Source organism: Mastigoproctus giganteus, chromosome 5 (genome assembly GCF_048544385.1).
Source record: "Mastigoproctus giganteus isolate SK-2022 chromosome 5, ASM4854438v1, whole genome shotgun sequence".
Lineage (NCBI taxonomy): Eukaryota > Metazoa > Arthropoda > Arachnida > Uropygi > Thelyphonidae > Mastigoproctus > Mastigoproctus giganteus.
In genome coordinates, this window is record NC_143579.1 from 101,874,491 (window position 1) to 101,892,606 (window position 18,116).

The window sequence follows — 18,116 nt, forward strand, 5'->3', positions numbered from 1 at the left end:
CGTGTTGAAATCATACCCCGTACCTTTTCACATTCTGCATGATCATGCTCAAATTCAGTGTCAATCCCCTCCCAAAGTATACAATGGTACCGGCATACTGGCACATTTTCAGTAAAAACTATTTCATGACACAGTTTGTGAGATGAGAAATTCCATGTCAGTATATATTCACAACCCAATCCTACCCCTTAAAATATTGCTCAAATGAAGTAAACATAAGCTCAAAAATTTTCAAAATTATAACATTGTACAATTATTACATAAATTGCAAAAATAATCAAATTACACCAACAGCACTCCCACACTATTTATTCAGTTTTAAATGGTTTATTGGGTTCCTGAAGTAGAAATTAGACAAACAATTTAAACCTATTTCCTCCCAAAGTTGGATCCAAAAGTCAAGAATGCAATATTATTTAGTGTATCAAGCTTGACTTTATATATATAGGCGCCTCTGTAGCCAGGTGGGCAGGAGCAGCAGTCTGTAGCACATGCTTCTTGATTAAACCGGGGGTTCGAGCCCTTGACCACCAAATACGGAGGATGCGGAAAGGTCAGGGAATGACCACCGCATATCCCTGGAGCAATATGGCCTTAGTTGCTAATGCTTCTAAAAACCAAATAACAAACTTTATATATATTATTATTTTTTTTATTATCTTTTATTATTTTACAGCTACACTTAAAAAATTAAAAAATATTTAACAATGCAGATTGAAACACATTTAACAAATTCTAACATTGAAGGGCCAAGTAAATGATTACAGAGAAGTAGTAGTAGTAGCGGCATTTGATGCAAGAAAGCAAGTGTATGAGCTTATGCAGCATCAGCCAAAAAAAAAAAAAAAAAAATCACACCATTCCCTCCAAATGCCTGTCCAGTTCCTCCTTAAATTTATTCAACCTATCAACTTCCACAATGATAGATGGAAGTTTGTTCCAGCAATTAACCACCCACTGGCTAAAGGCAAATTTCTGCACATCTAATCTACATCTGTCTTTTCTTAATTTGAATTTATGCCCCCTTAGGTTCGTAATCTGAACAAGTGGAAGGATTCCATCAGAATTCAGCGTGTTCAACCCATTCAAGGCCTTATACACCCCAATCAGATCACCACGCAGGTGCCTAGTCTCCAGCCACTGCAATTTTCAGAACTTAAGCCTCTCTTGGTAAGAGGATCCCTTCATTCCCCTCACCAATCTTGTTGCCCTTCTCTGTACACGCTCAAGTAAATCTACATCCTTCCTAAAATGAGGCCTCCAGACCTGTACGCAGTACTCAAGGCGTGGCCTGACCATTGCCTTATACAGAGGAATAATCACCTCCTTTTCCCTGCTAGCAAAATTCCTATATATCATTGACAAAACCCCATGACCTGCACTGGAAGCCTGTCTGCATTGCTCAGAAAACGTTCATATCTGACTGCACAATTACTCCCAGGTCTTTTTCATTTTCTACCACCTTAAGTGTAGTACCACACAGTTGGTACGTTTCTCTGGGGTTACTTCTACCCATATGCAGTACTTTGCATTTGTCAAGGTTAAACTTCAGTTGCCACTTCTTAGCCCATCTGCCCAAATTATCTAGATCCTGTTGCAGTAGCACACTGCGATTACTGTCATTAACAACCCTGCCAACCTTTGTATCATCTGCAAACTTCGACATTAAGCCTGATATACCTTCATCAATATCATTGATAAATATACAAAACAACAGTGGACCTAACACCAAACTCTGTGGGACTCCACCAATAACATTAGTCCAATGTAAGCACAATGTTTGTAATAAGGAAAATAACAGAGCTGGTTATTAAAAAAGCAATGCAAAATCATCTTGACAGGAATCCAATTATATGATAATCATAGCATGGATTTGTTAAGAGGAGATCTTGCCTGACCAACATAATTAGATATTATGACTTAGTCACAAAAAATAATAATTTTGATAATGCACTTCTGTAAAGCTTTATATACTTTCGCACATTAATGATTGCTGTACAGGCTAAAATGGTGTTGCACTTGGGAGGGGGGAGGTTACTGATATATATAAAGGGATGACTGAGTAGTTATAAATGGACATTGCTCTTCATGGACTAATTTTATGTGCAGACACTCAGGGTTCAGTGTTCGGCACCTAACAGTATTTAACATTTATTAAAAATACTGATGTAAACATATCAGTGTTAATCTCCAAGTTTGTTGATGATACAAAAGTCTGCAAATGATTAATTACAGAAATCAAAGTATTCTACTCCAACAAAATCTGGAAAAAATTAAGCAATGGGTTGAAAAATGGAAATTGTGGTTTAAACATTGGTTGGTGTTTTATGGTGTCATATCTGACCACACAATTACCCCCAAGTATTTTCCACTACCCTCAGTGTAGTACCACATAATTGACAACTTACTCTGGGATTACTACAACCCATATGCAGTACCTTGCATTTAACAACTTCAAACTTCAACCACCATTTCTCAGCCCACCAATCTAATTTTCCTAAACCTTGTTGCAGTAACTCAGTGTGATTACTGTTGTTAACCACCCAATCAACCTCTTATCATCTGCAAACGTAGACATTAAGCCAGATATACCTTAATCAATACCATTAACAAATACTGAATACGACAATGGGCCCTGCACTGAAGCCTGGGGGACTACACTAATAACATTAGTAGAGGCATATGATACAAGAAAGCAAGTTTATGCAGCATCAGCCAAAAAAAACCACTCCCATTTCACTCCTCCATTCATTCGAAATACATGTCCAGCTGAGCCTTAAATTTATTTAGGCTATCAACTTCCACAACAAGGGATGGAAGTCTGTTCCACCAACCAACTACCCACTGGCTAAAGGCAAATTTCCGCACATCTATCCTACATCTGTCTTTCCTCAATTTGAATTTATGCCCTCTCAGGTGATTATTCTCAGCAAGAGGAAGAATCCCAGCAGCATCGAGCATGCTCAAACCATTCAAGGCTTTATATACTTCAATCAGATCACCTCGCCGGTGCCTAGTCTCCAGACACTGTAATTTGCAAAACTTAAGCCTTTCTTTGTAAGAGCAACACTTTGTTCCATTCACTAATCTTGTTGCCCATCTCTGTACTCATTCCAGCAGCTCTACATCCTTCTTGAAATGAGGCCTCCAGACCTGTATACAGTACTCAAGGTGTGGCCTGACCATTGCCTTATACAAGGGAATAATCACCTCCTAATCCCTGCTAAAAAAATTCCTGTATATCATTGACAAGACACCATGAGCTACTCTTGCAGCCCATCTGCACTCCTCAGAAAACTTCATATCTGCCTGCACAATTACCCCCAGGTCATTTTCATTCTCTACCACTGTCAGTGTAGCACGACAGAGTTGATACGTTACTCTAGGGTTACTGTTTCCCATATGTAGTACTTTACATTTGTCAATGTTAAACTTCATTTGCCACCTCTCAGCCCATCTGCTCAACCTTTCCAGATCCTGTTGCAGCAGCATACTGTCAATAGTGTCCTTAACAACTCTGCCAACATGTGTATCATCTGCAAACTTGGACATTAAGCTTGATAGCTTGATATACCATCGTAAATATCATTTATAAATACAGAAAACAACAATGGACCCAACACTGAACCCTGAGGGACTCCACTAATAACATTAGTCCACAATGAGCAGCGTCCATTGATTACCACTCTCTGTCTCCCCCCCCCCTCTACTATCCCTTCATCCATAGCAGCAATTTGCCTCCAATGCCACACTGCTCCAATTTGTGCAGCAGTCTTCCATGTGCAACAGTATCAAAAGCCTTTCTAAGATCCAAATATATAATATCAAAGTTATTCCCTGCATCCAATTCTTTTGTGACTGCATCATAGTATCAAACATATCGATCAGGCAAGACTTCCCCTTAACAAAACCATGCTGTGTCCGAGCTATAACTGAAATCTTCTCTAGATGATCCTGCAGTGCGTCTTTAATCACTGCCTCCATTAATTTTCCTGGAACAGAAGTTAAACTCACAGGTCTATAATTACTTGTGTCAGGCTTTGATCCTCTTTTGTGAATTGGGGTCACATTTGCACTTCTCCCGTCTATGGGTACCTCCCCAGAGTCCAAAGAAGCTCTCATAATTATGGCTAAGTGTTTGCTTCCTTCCTTTGCTGCCTCCTTTAATATAACTGGATAGATCCCATCCACCCCAGGTGCCTTTATTATGTTTATCCTCAACAATTTCTACTCCGCTTTCCTCTCAGTTATTACAAAATCATCTAGCTCACTGCCAGAGATTACTTCACCTCTGGCATTCCCCTTCCTGAATATCTCTTCATGTGTGAATATAAATGCAAAATACTCGTTTAGTTTGTTAGTCACCTGAGAAGGATCATCAACAATTGAACCATCAATATCCAGTGGACCAATCTGATTCATCCCTTTCCTTCTAGAGTTTACATAGGTAAAGAACTCTTTTCTGTTTTTCTTTGCATCCTTTGCCAATGATTTCTCATAATCTGCCTTTGTCTGCCTAATCTCCTTTGTGACTTGGTTATAGACCAGCTTATATCTTTCATAGGCTTCCATGTCACCCATTAATTTATATTGATCCCATTCATTTTTCTTCTCTGCCATATGTCTCATTAGTTCATCAGACATCCATTTAGGCCTAAACCTTGAACAATATTTCTTAGTTTGTATATAAAGCCTAGTAGCTTCCAAGATAAATTCTTTGAATGCTTCCCATTTTGAATTTGCTGTTAGTAACATCATCAGTTGGTCCCACTGTATAGAATTTAAATACTGTCTCAGACCATTGTAGTCGCCTTTACGAAAGCAAAAACCCTTCTCTTTACCCCTGATGGTAGTTACCTCTTTGAGTAAATCCCACTTCAGCACACTGTGATCACTGCCACCTAGTGGTTCCTTAATCTGCAGATTCTTAATGCAAGAAGAATCACTACTGATAACCAGATCAAGAGTATTACTCCCTCTAGTTGCCTAACGAAGATGCTGATGTAGAAAACAATCATCCAATAAATCCACAAAAGCCTTGCTAGTGTGTGAGTGACCAACCCAAAAATTCTAGTCAATATCTGGAAAATTCTAGTCAATATCTGGCCCACTCTATTTCCCTGTACAGTTCCTTATTATACTCATCAGAGTCATTACCCCTATAGCTCACTCCTACTCTCAATTTTGATCTCCCAATGCTTATGTCACACCAAACTGACTCAACACTGCACTGTCCAGCGATGTCGACTGGCTTCACTTCCTTGGTTTTTATGTGTTTCTTAACTAATAGCATAACCCCTCCCCCCTTCCTATCCTGTCTATCCTTTCTGTAGACGTTGTACTCCCCAAATTGCAGTTCTGCATCCCTTATATCTGTGTGACACCACGTCTCTGATATCCCAACAATATCTGCCTTTGATGTTTTGAGCAATACCTCAAATTCATCAAATTTATTTACCAATTGGTGTACACGGTATACATGCACCTGTTCCTATTCTTAGCTAACCTAACACAACCCATGTGTTTTCTTGTACAGCAATTAGCATTAGCATTAGTAGAGGCATATGATGCAAGAAAGCAAGCTTATTCAGCATCAGCCAAAAAAAAAAAAAAAAAAACACACACACCACTCCCATTTCACCCCTCCGTTCGTTCGAAATACCTGTCCAGTTGAGCTTTAAATTTGTTTAGGCTATCAACTTCAACAACAAGTGATGGAAGTCGGTTCCACCAACCAACCACCCGCTGGCCAAAGGCAAATTTCCACACATCTATCCGACATCCGTCCTTCCTCAATTTGAATTTATGCCCTCTGAGCTGATTATTCTGAGCAAGATGAAAAATCCCATTGGCATTGAGCATGCTCAAACCATTCAAAGCCTTATACACCTCTATCAGATCACCTCTCCGGTGCCTAGTCTCCAGACTCTGTAATTTGCAAAACTTAAGCCTTTCTTCGTAAGAGCAACCCTTTGTTCCATTCACTAATCTTGTTGCCCTTCTCTGTACCCGTTCCAGCAGCTCCACATCCTTCCTGAAATGAGGCCTCCAGACCTGTATACAGTACTCAAGATGTGGCCTAACCATTGCCTTATACAAGGGAATAATCACCTCCTTATCCCTGCTAGAAAAATTCCTCTTTATCATTGACAAGACACCATGAGCTACTCTTGCAGCTCGTCTGCACTGCTCAGAGAACTTCATATCTGTCTGCACAATTATCCCCAGGTCCTTTTCATTCTCCACCACTGTCAGTGTAGTACCGCAGAGTTGATACGTTGCTCTGGGGTTACTGTTTCCCATATGTAGTACTTTACATTTGTCAATGTTAAACTTCATTTGCCACCTCTCAGCCCATCTGTTCAACCTTTCCAGATCCTGTTGCAGCAGCATAGCGTCAGTAATGTCCTTAACAACCCTGCCAACCTTTGTATCATCTGCAAACTTGGACATTAAACTTGATATCCCATCATCAATATCATTCATAAACACCGAAAACAACAACGGACCCAACACTGAACCCTGAGGAACTCCACTAATAACATTATTCCATGTTGAGCAGTGTCCATTGATTACCACTCTCTGTCTTCTGCCACTCAACCATCCCCTTATCCATAGCAGCAATTTGCCTCCAATGCCACACTGCTCCAATTTGTGCAGCAGTCTTCCATGTGCAACAGTATCAAAAGCCTTTCTAAGATCCAAATATATAATATCAAAGTTATTCCCTGCATCCAGTTCTTTTGTGACTACATCATAGTATCCAATCAAATTGGTCAGGCAAGACCTGCCCTTAACAAAACCATGCTGCGTCTGAGCTATAACTGAATTCTTGTCTAGATGATCCTGTAGTGCTTCTTTAACCAGTGCCTCCATTAATTTACCTGGAACAGAAGTTAAACTAACAGGTCTATAATTACTTGTGTCAGCCTGTGATCCTCCTTTGTGAATTGGGGTTACATTTGCACATCTCCAGTCTATGGGTACCTCCCCTGAGTCCAAAGAAGCTCTCATAATTATGGCTAGGGGCTTGCTTACTTCCTTTGCTGCCTCCTTTAATATAACTGGATAGATCCCATCCACCCCAGGTGCCTTTTTTATGTTTATCCTCAACAATCTCTCCTCCACTTTCCTCTCAGTTATTACAAAATCATCCAGCTCACTGCCAATGTTTACTTTACCTACATCATTCTCCTTCCTGAATAACTCCTCATGCGTGAATGTAGATGCAAAATACTCGTTTAAATTGTTAGCCACCTGAGCAGGATCCTCAACTGTTGAACCATCAATATCCAGTGGACCAATCTGATTCATCCCTTTCCTTCTTGAGTTTAAATATGTAAAGAACTCTTTTCTGTTTTTCTTTGCATCCTTTGCCAAGGATTTTTCGTAGTCTGCCTTTGCCTGCCTAATCTCCTTTGTGACTTGGTTACAGACCAACTTATATCTATCATAGGCTTCCATGTCACCCATTAATTTGTATGTATCCCATGCATTTTTCTTCTCTGCCACATGTCTCATTAGTTCATCTGACAACCATTTAGGCCTAAACCTTGAACAATATTTCTTAGTTGGTATGTAAAGCCTGGTAGCCTCCAAGATTAGTTCCTTGAATGCCTCCCATTTTAAGTTTGCTGTTGGTAACATCATCAGTTGGTCCCACTGTATAGAATTTAAATACTGTCTCAGACCATCATAGTCGCCTTTACGAAAGAAAAACCCTTCCTCTGATGGTAGTTACCTCCTTGAGTTATCCAGGCTGCTGCTCATTCCAATAGAACCAGTGCAAGAATCACTTTCAGATACAAGTACTAATAGATTAACAGTGGCTACTGTTAATCTATTAGTACTTGTATCCCCCCCCCCAAGCTAGCAGTTTTCCGACACACCTATCACTGCCTCGATAGCATCAGCAAATATTCTTGCACCCTTTCTATTTAATTGTATCCCATCCCTTTAGAAGCAGCCTCTCCTGTTAACAAGTACAGACCAGGCTGAAAAAATTCTACCCCTTGAGCCTTACACAATCTTTCCAGGGCCGAATTGATTGACAAGGCTCTCATCATGATTTGATTTGATTTGATTTTGGTAGTTGTTGGCGCATCGGCTTCTGTGGCCATATTGCACCTCCCAAGGTTTTTGCAGTGCTCTGATCCAAGCCCGAGTCGGGAATCGAACCCGCGACCTTTGGGTTGCCGGGGCTCTCATCATATACTCCCTCCTATCGTGTCTGGGCAGAATTGCAGACACTTTCAAATTCAACCCTAATTCACAGCTTTTTTTTTCAACAGTGACCTGTACTTGTTAAGTAAGTCCACCGTTCTCCCAACTCTTAATATCATTAGTGCCAACGTGTACAACAATATCACCCTTTGTGCCCTGAAAAGATGATATCGACTCTACAACGTCATCAACCTTTGCCCCTGGCAGACATATCCTGGTCCTGTTCCACCTATCCTTTTTACATACCATGTTCCCCCGTTTCCCTGACAATAGTCACCATCAACTACTAGTTCCTGTGGGACCAGTGCATTCTGCCTTGGGGGCAGCCGCTGTGTTGCGAGTTGATCAAGTGCAAGCTCTGGCGTTAATGTGGGCAGCTGAGAGCTTGATGGGCCCCTCAATTTAGATCCTTTGAGGGCATCCACACTGTCCTTCAAGCTCTCATATAGGCCCATAACGACGCTGAGTTGTTGCCTGATTTCCTTACACTCCTTACAAACAAAGACCTCAGTTCTCTCCTGAGCCACAGCACTCCCATTATCTTGAGCCTTTTGCTTTGCTGCTCAGACCAGATTTTGGCATCAATCTCCAACTGAAGTAGCTCTGCAACCTTTACAATCTTATTTTAACCGCTTCAAATGATTCGTCTTTTTCAAATCCTTCAAAGCCTTTTATGTGCCGTGGGCATATTGTCTTCCATGTGCCATTTAAACACTGTTTAGGAATTTTCGCCCAGGCCTTATTAATGTTTAAGATGGCGTGGTAAATATTGTAAGATTTCCAAAAGTCTCTTAACATAAAATTTTTCTCATCGTCTACTGCAGACAATGCCTGAGCAAATGTTGTGCGTAAATAGTACGATTTGATTATCAGTAGTTATTGTTCATGTATTAAGAATCTGCAGTAAAGGGAAAGGATTTTGCTTTCATAAATGTGACTACGGAGTTCTGAGACAGTTTTTAAAGCCTATACAGTGGAATCAACTGATGATGTTACAAACAGAAAATTCTTAATTGGAAGCATTAATCTTGATTAATCTAAGAATTAATCTTGGAAGCTACTAGGCTTTACATACAAACCAATATATATATTGTTCAAGGTTTAGGCCTAAATGCATGTCAGATAAACTAATGAGACATGTGGCAGAGAAGAAAAATGCATGTGATACATATAAATTAGCAGGTGACACAGAAGCCTATGGAAGATATTTGCTGGTCTGTAATCAAGTCACAAAGGAGGCATGCAAAGGCAGATTATGAGAAATATTTGGCAAAGGATGCAAAGAAAAACAGCAAAGAGTCCTTTACTTATGTAAACTCTAGAATGAAGGGGATGAATCAGATTGGTCCACTTGATATCAATGATTCAACTGTTGATGATCCTGCTCCAGTAGCTAACAAACTGAATGAGTATTTTGCATCTACATTTACACATGAGGAGTTATTCAGGGAGGGGAATACCCTAGGTGTATTAAACTATGGTAGTGAGTTAAATGATTTTTTTAATAACTGAGAGCAAAGTGGAGGAGACATTCTTGAAGATAAACAAAAAAAAAGGCATTTGGGGTGGACAGGATCTATCCAGTTATATTAAAGGAGGCAGCAAAGGAAGTAAGCAAGTTAGCCATAATTATGAGAGTTTCCTTGGACTCAGGGGAAGTACCCATGGATGGGAGATGTGCAAATATGACTCCAATTCACGAAGGAGGATCAAAGGGTGACAAGTAATTACAGACCTATTAGTTTAACTTCTGTTCTAGGGAAATTAATGGAGGCGCTGCTTAAAGAAACACTGCAGGATCATCTAAACAACATTTGGTTATAGTTTGTACACAGCATGGTTTGTTAAGGGAAAGTCTTGTCTGACTGATTTGATTGGATACTATGATGTGGTCACAAAGGAACTGGATGTAAAAAATAATTTTGATATCATATACTTGGATCTTAGGAAAGATTTTGGGCTAAGGTAAAGAAAACCAACGAGAAATATTGGATAACTTACGTGGAAAATTAGTTTCCCGACACCCAACTCTAGCGCTGCTCGCTCGGTAAACAGACGGTAGGTGTTATCGGTCTGGAGCAGAAACTGAGGATTATTAATTGACAGGTAGGTGTGGCAAACAATGAAATGATTGTTGGTGGGCACGACAGAGATGACAAGCTACTGTGTAGTCATTGGTTGGCATTATAATGTGTATTTATGAGTAAAAAACGGTGCATAATAGTTTTGTGATGAACGGTAAACAGGTAATAGTAGCGATGAATCTTTTAAAGATAGAAGAAATTTGTAAGGAAAATAACACGTTGGTTGATTTTTTGATGAAAACTAAATTAATAAATGTTTTGTTTTGTTCATTTTTATGTTCTTGGTTATGTTTTTTCCTCATTATTAAAGGCAGATTTTTGGAGTTCAGAGTGTTTTTACTATATTGTTGATTTAGATTTGGTTATGAAAAAAGAAAAGGTTGCTTTATTTTTCATTATATTTCGTAACCTGACCTTAAATAGTAGGTTCGGAAATAATAGAAAAGGTTTCGTTATATTTCGTGACCTAACCTGAAACGTTAGTTTAGGAAATAATAGGAAAAGAAAGAAAGATTCTTTATATATATATATATTGCTCGATTTTATTTAATTAAATGGTATTTATCTGTAGGGAATTAGGTGTATATGGACCAGGCTACCAAGTTAGCAAATGTTAACTAACTTTAGCCTGGGAGGTCTATAAACGTTATATTAATGAAAGGTATTAAAAATAATATGATGCTAAATAATGAAAATAACAATAAAAATGATAATAAACAATGTAAATTGCAAATAACATTCCCTCACTTGGCCATCTGTCTGCTACTTCATCGGGGGTTTTGAGCAGAACGATCCTAAATCAGACAATCTAAATAATGGGAAATTATCACCGGAAACGAACTCCCAACAACAAAATAATTGTGCCTAAGATATACTATACACATAGCGTTTATATCCCTTCATTTTAATACAGTATAAAATCTAGTGACACAGGGTGAAAATTCACATTGAAGGAGGCTGTAAATATGTACATAGCTATCTGCCCGGACAAACACGGGTCGTTATGCCTTAGAAAAGCTATACCGGCCCTGTCCAGGGGATAGCAACCCATTTTTATTAACATACTTCTTGTATTTTCCAACACATATTTTACTGATATAAACACATCATTTCATTTATATAGGTTCCTTCCAACATCAGAACCACCCCCCCCCCGCACACAAGCACAAATATAAACCCTCTCATGGCTTTCAAAACACTTGCACTGACACAGGATATATTGCCTACAGCAATTTCACCATCACATCATAATCTACAAAAGGTGAGTCTGCGCAGTATAATCATATCAACATATAAAACAACCAGAAGGCGGGAATTGACTCCCTTTTCAGTCTGACCACCACAGAACAAGAACGAAGTAAGAACCTTTCTCATTTATTCTGATACATACCCACTGGGCTTTGTGTAACCTATCCCAGTTTGCTGTTTCTGACACTACGTTGGCAAAATTTAAAAATTTTACGAAAATTAAACTAAACATATTTTCCTTTCTCATTAAATTTCTATTAATTTTAAGTTTAATACTATCACTTAAAAATTAATAACTGGCAAAACGGGTATGGGGACAACAGAAACAGGTAGGTATGAGACATTCCTTTAGACTGGCTATCGTTCTGCTCAAAGCCCCCGATGAAGTAGCAGACAGATGGCCAAGTGAGGGAATGTTATTTACAATTTACATTGTTTATTATCATTTTTATTGTTATTTTCATTATTTAGCATCATATTATTTTTAATACCTTTCATTAATATAATGTTTATAGGTCTCCCAGGCTAAAGCTCGTTTACATTTGCTAACTTGGTAGCCTGGTCCATATACACCTAATTCCCTACAGATAAATACCATTTAATTAAATAAAATCGACCAATATAATTTCATGCACATTTAATGTCTAATTGCCCTATGTACAATGGCATTCACGTTGCACAACTGACAAATACCTAATACTGTAAACTTTACCAGATATCATTATCATAATCTTCAATAAGGACACAATATATATATATAGTGAATAGCTATTGAGGTGTTGATTGACGTTATGATGTGTTTATCCACGAGTGTCATTAAAAATAAAAGTACAGTAAAAAAAAATTATATTTTGTTAATAAACAATTTAGGTGCTAGTCCACCCGTGATTCTAAAGAAAAAAGGTTGTTACCCCCCTCCACTTCAGGAGGGGTTCAAGCTCCCATGGGATTCACGTGGAAGTAACCTGACCTTTTTTCACCATTATGGAAAGCGTTCATTAAAGCATGTGCAATTAGGGCAAGTTACCATTAGTGCTTCTGAGTGCTACTAAACCAATGTTATCATGTGTTGCGTTAACACACCAATCAGCACATCATTTGCCACGCCTACCTGTAAATCACTATATCGTTCTAGACTTTGCTCTACACTGATAACATCTACCATCCGTTTACCAATCGAGCAGCGATAGAGTGCCATATCGGGAAACTAATTTTCTGCGTAAGTTATCCGACGTTTCTTGTCGTTCTCGTGTTGGCTTTCTTTACCTTCGCCAGATTTTGATACTGTTGCACATGGAAGACTACTGTACATATTGGAGCAGTATAGCTTTAAGGGCAAAATGCTGCTAGGGATAAAGGAATTGGTGAGTGGGAAAAGACAGAGTGGTAATCAATGGACAGTGCTCTTTCTGGACTAATGTTATTAGTGGAGTACCCCAGGGTTCAGCAATGGGTCCATTGTTGTTTTCTGTATTTTTTAATGATATTGATGAAGGTATATCCGGCTTAACATCAAAGTTTGCAGACAATACAAAGGTTGGCAAGGTTGTTAATGACAGACACTACTGCAAGAGGATCAAGAAACATTGAGCAGATGGGCTAACAGGTGGCAACTGAAGTTTAACATTCACAAATGTAAGGTACTGCATATGGGTAGCAGTAACCCCAGAGTAACATATCAAGTGTGTGTGGTACTACACTCAAGGTGGTAGAGAATGAAAAGGACCTGGGGAAAATTGTGCAGTCAGATATGAAGTTTTCTGAGCAGTGCAAACAGTCTGCAGGAGTTGGTTGGTTGTTGGGTTTTATTGGCGCATTAGCAACTAAGGCTATAATGTGCCAAAACCAGGTACTGCAAGAGTAGCTCATGGTGTCTTGTCAATGATATACAGTAATTTTTCTAGCAGGAATAAGGAGGTGTTTATCCCCTTGTATAAGGCAATGGTCAGGCCACGCAAAGAGTACTGTATACAGATCTGGAGGCTTCATTTTAGGAAGGATGTGGAGCTGATGGAACGAGTACAGAGAAGGGCAACAAGATTAGTGAATGGAACAAAGGGTTCCATTCACAAAGAAAGGCTTATGATTTGTAAATTATAGTGTCTGGTGACTAGGCACCTGCGAGGTGATCTGATTGAGATGTATAAGGTCTTGAATGGTTTGAGCAAGCTCAATGCTGATGGGATTCTACCTCTTGCCCAGATTAATCGCCTGAGGGGATATATATTCAAATTGAGAAAAGACAGTTGTAAAATAGATGTGTGGAAGTTTCCCTTTAGCCAGCATGTGGTTGATTGCTGGAACAAACTTCCATCTGTTGTTGTAGAAGTGGTCAGCTTAAATAAATTCAAAGCCGAACTAGACAAACATTTGGAGCGAATGGACGGGTGAAATGGGAAGGGGTTTTTTTTCTTTCTTTTTTTTTTGACTGATGCTGTATAAGCTTGCTTTCTTGCATCATATGCCTCTACTAATGCTAATGCTAACTCAATTATTTTCCCCGAAACAAAAATCAAGATTGTTAGCAATAGGTCTCCCAGACAACACCTACAAGGAACTGCAGAAAGTCGCAATCCTGAACACCTGTAGGATAATCAGAGATTTCCTCGACCAACAGTAACACCAGACATTACAACCACCCTGTGTACTTGGTAGCAGTACCCGTCACAGAGTGGAATCCCCCAATCAGGGAGAAATAATATAAGAGCAACAATAATAATAATAATCGGGTGACATTTAAGTCAATTCGACCCAATTTCGGCGAAGTCCAGACGGTCTGTGACAGCCAAATCTTCTGCTTGTCCATGCACAAGCACACTGGCAGTGACCACCCAGGTGTGAACCAACGTAAGCAGGGGCTGAGGTGTGGCACCCACACCACATGAAGGAATGCTGGCCCCTCTATGTTACTAGGCATTACTAGGTGGTAGATGACTCTCATCAACTGGTGAAATACCACCATTTTGCTTATTGGAGGCTTGAAGTAGTGGAACCCATGTTTAGTCTCCAGAGCTAAGTTCAGGTCAACCCTTCTCCATCTCTTCATCATGCAGTATGACTGATGAATTTTGAGGTTATGATGAACATCATGGTGAGATCCAATCTTCCTTACATTTTGAAGGTACAGCTCCAATTTTGTGGGGGAAAGCAGGGGTTAGGGGGTGGCAGCCCCCACCAAAAATTAAAACAAAAAAAAAGGCATTTATTCTCTCGCATCAGCAATTCTCATTGTTAATGCTCGCGAAACATTCTAGTAATGTACAGGCGAGAAGCAGCAGTGGTTGCATGTCATGTGAATTTTTGTTACTTGTTTTTTAAAAAATTGCTGCTTTTCGTTTTCTTCTTCATTTCAGCTCTGCTTTTGTGATGTCTCGTGACATATTGCAGTCCCCAAATAACATGCATTTTTGTTACTTTCTTTTTAAAAGATTGCCATTTCCCGTTCGTTCTATTTTTAATTTGCCATGTTGTTGAACTACAATAAAAATTGATTTGCTTTTCCATTTCTATCGTGAAATTTCCTTAAAAATTACTGTTCTGTCTTTTTCTTTTTTCATTTTCAGCCAATCTCATTGTTAATGCTCGTAAAATATAGCTTAGAAAAACATGAATTTTTGTTTGTTTTATTTTTAATAATTGTTCATTTGCTGTTTCTTTTCTTTCACAAAAATTACCTTTTGCCCCTTTATTTTTTCTTCTTTTCGGCTCTATCCGACTTATTCAAATGTCACGTGACATTTTGTGATCCACGAAGAACGTGTATTTTTGTAACTTGAATTTTTAAAATTATTGGATTTATCCTGTTTTCAGCCAACATATTTGTTGCTGTGCCACGTGCCATCCGCATGTCACTTGACATCCGTCGGCCGAGGAGAATAGTGGGAACGCAGTGAGCGGGCGGAGTCACAATCCGATAATCACTGCTTTCCCCCCTCTTTTCCTCGCCGCTATTTTGAAGGGTGCACCATAAACTAAATCTTTACCAAGCTTTGGTTTCCTTGCACCATATAGCGAAAACATTTCCTGAAGGATATGATATCAAAAACTTGGATTTCAGGAAAGCTTTTGACACTTGCGCATGGAAGACTACTGTACAAATTGGAGCAGAATGGTATTAAGGGTAAGTTGCTACAACGGATAAAAGGATGGTTGAATGGGAGAAGACAGAGGGTGGTAATCAATGGGTGCTGCTCTTCGTGGACTGATGTTATTAGTGGAGTCCCATAGGGTTTGGTGTTGGGTCCACTGTTCTTTTGTATATTTATCAATGATATTGATTATTATTATTATTATTAACAGCCATATGGTGCAAGGAAGCCTGAGACTTATGCTGCACCAGGAAAAAAAACAAATTCCCAAGTTACACTGAGAGAGAGAGAGAGAGAGAGAGAGAGTCAAAAATAGAAGGGAATCACCAAGAAAGAGAAAAATGATGATATCCAGCTCAGGACCCTGGGTGTGCCAAGCCCATACTCACTAGATGATGAAGGTATGTCAGGCTTAGTGTCGAAGTTTGCAGATGATACAAAGTTGGCAGGGTTGTTAATGACAGTAATGGCAGTATGCTACTACAATAGGATCTAGAAAATTTGGGCAGATGGGCTGAGAAGTGGCAACTGAAGTTTAACATTGAAAAATGCAAAGTACTGCATATGGGTAAAAGTAACCTCAGAGAAACGTACAAACTGTGTGGTACTACACTTAAGGTGGTAGAAAATGAAAAAGACCTGGGACTAATTGTGCAGTCAGATATGAAGTTTTCTGAACAATGCAGACAAGCTGCCAGGACAAGTCATGGGGTTTTGTCAATGATATATAGGAATTTTGCTAGCAGGGAAAAGGAGGTGATTGTCCCTCTGTATAAGGCAATGGTCAGGCCATACCTTGAGTACTGCGTACAGGTCTGGAGGCCTCATTTTAGGAAGGATGTAGATTTGCTTGAGCGGTGTATAGAGAAGGGCAACAAGATTGGTGAGGGGAATGAAAGGATCCTCTTACCAAGAGAGGCTTAAGTTCTACAAATTGCAGTGCTGGAGACTAGGCACCTGCGCGGTGATCTGATTGAGGTTATTGTTGTTGTTATTGTTATTTTGGTTTTTAGGAGCATTAGCAACTAAGGCCATATTGCTCCAGGAATATGCGGTGGTCATTCCCTTGACCTTTCCGCATCCTCCGTATTTGGTGGTGACGGGCTCGAACCCCGGTCTAATCAAGAAGCGTGTGCTACGCACTGCTGCTCCTTCCCACCTGGCTACGGAGGCGCTCTGATTGAGGTGTATAAGTCCTTGAATGGGTTGAGCATGCTGAATTCTGTAGGGATTCTTCCATTGGTTCAGATTACAAACCTAAGGATCACATAAATTCAAATTAAGGAACGACAGATGTAGAATGGATGGTGGAAATTTGCCTTTGGCCAGCAGGTGGTTAATTGCTGAAACAAACTTCCATGTGTCATTGTGGAAGTTGATAGGTTAAATAAATTTAAGGAGGAACTGGACAAACATTTAGAGGGAATGGTTGTGTGAATTTTTTTTTTGGCTAATGCTGCATAAGTTCATACACTTGCTTTCTTGCATCACATGCCACTACTACTACTACTACATACAAATATTACCCTGTGAGAGAGAGAGAAAGAGAGAAATACAAGGGAATCACCAAGAAAAAGAAAAATCCTGAGCTCGATATCATTATTCTTCTTTTTCTTGGTGATTCCCTCGTATTTCTCTCTTTCTCTCTCTCTCTCACAGGGTAACTTGGAAATTTTTGTTTAGCTGGTGCAGCAAGAGCCTCAAGCTTCCTTGCATTATATGGCTAGTAATAATAATAATAAATTTCTTAAATGTAATCCCTCTGTACCTCTTAACTGTCTAGGATAGAGATCTTTACCAACATGGGGAAATTCGGGCCAGAATTACCATAAAATATAAATTATATTTTATAGTAAATATTTCAGCCCATTTGCCAAAAAACAAAATAAATAAAATAAAATAGAGCCAAATTACATTTCAAGACCAAAATCATAAACATAATTTTTTTTTTTAAATTATGTTTATCGTTTAATTACTTCACTAAGAATATTTAAGAAGCTTCAATAAGTATGTGATATGGTACCTACAGTTACTTCCACTCTTATGGTATCTGAATGCAAATCGAGGGCCATGATCTAAAAAAAATCATGTGCAGACTTATTTACAAAGTACTTCAAAAGCCGAGAAACAGAAAACGTGTTAAGAACTATCATCACTTATACACTATAAACAAATGTAACAAGTAACGAAAAGTAATAGCCGCCTAGAGGAATAAAATCAAATTTAATATATTCCGCTAGAGTACAATAAACTTACGGTCGCCCTGGTATGTAGCCCAATTACTATAATCACCGTCCTCCCCACAACAGGTGCAATATAACTGAGTTGGAATTCTGTCAATGATGCGAGGAAAATTCTCATGGATCTTTTTCACAACTGGGCTGGATTAGTCGGTCTCCGGAAAGGGTATGATTTTATCTCCCAGAAAATCTTGTTTTTCGACCAGCAAACAACAAATGGACCAGAGAACAAT

The 18,116-nt window shown here is 39.1% G+C and overlaps 1 protein-coding gene across 1 annotated transcript in view; it reads right to left on the reverse strand.

Annotated features, from left to right (window-relative positions):
* Nucleotides 1–17,795, reverse strand: part of Hpr1 (THO complex 1-like protein Hpr1) — a 384,568-nt gene extending 366,773 nt beyond the window's left edge. Inside the window, exon 1 of the mRNA XM_090373371.1 lies at nt 17,671–17,795. Within this exon, the coding sequence (XP_090229497.1) occupies nt 17,671–17,715 (45 nt within the window). The 5' untranslated portion in view covers nt 17,716–17,795. The remainder of the gene's footprint in view (nt 1–17,670) is intronic.
* Between the last annotated feature and the right edge of the window lie 321 nt (nt 17,796–18,116).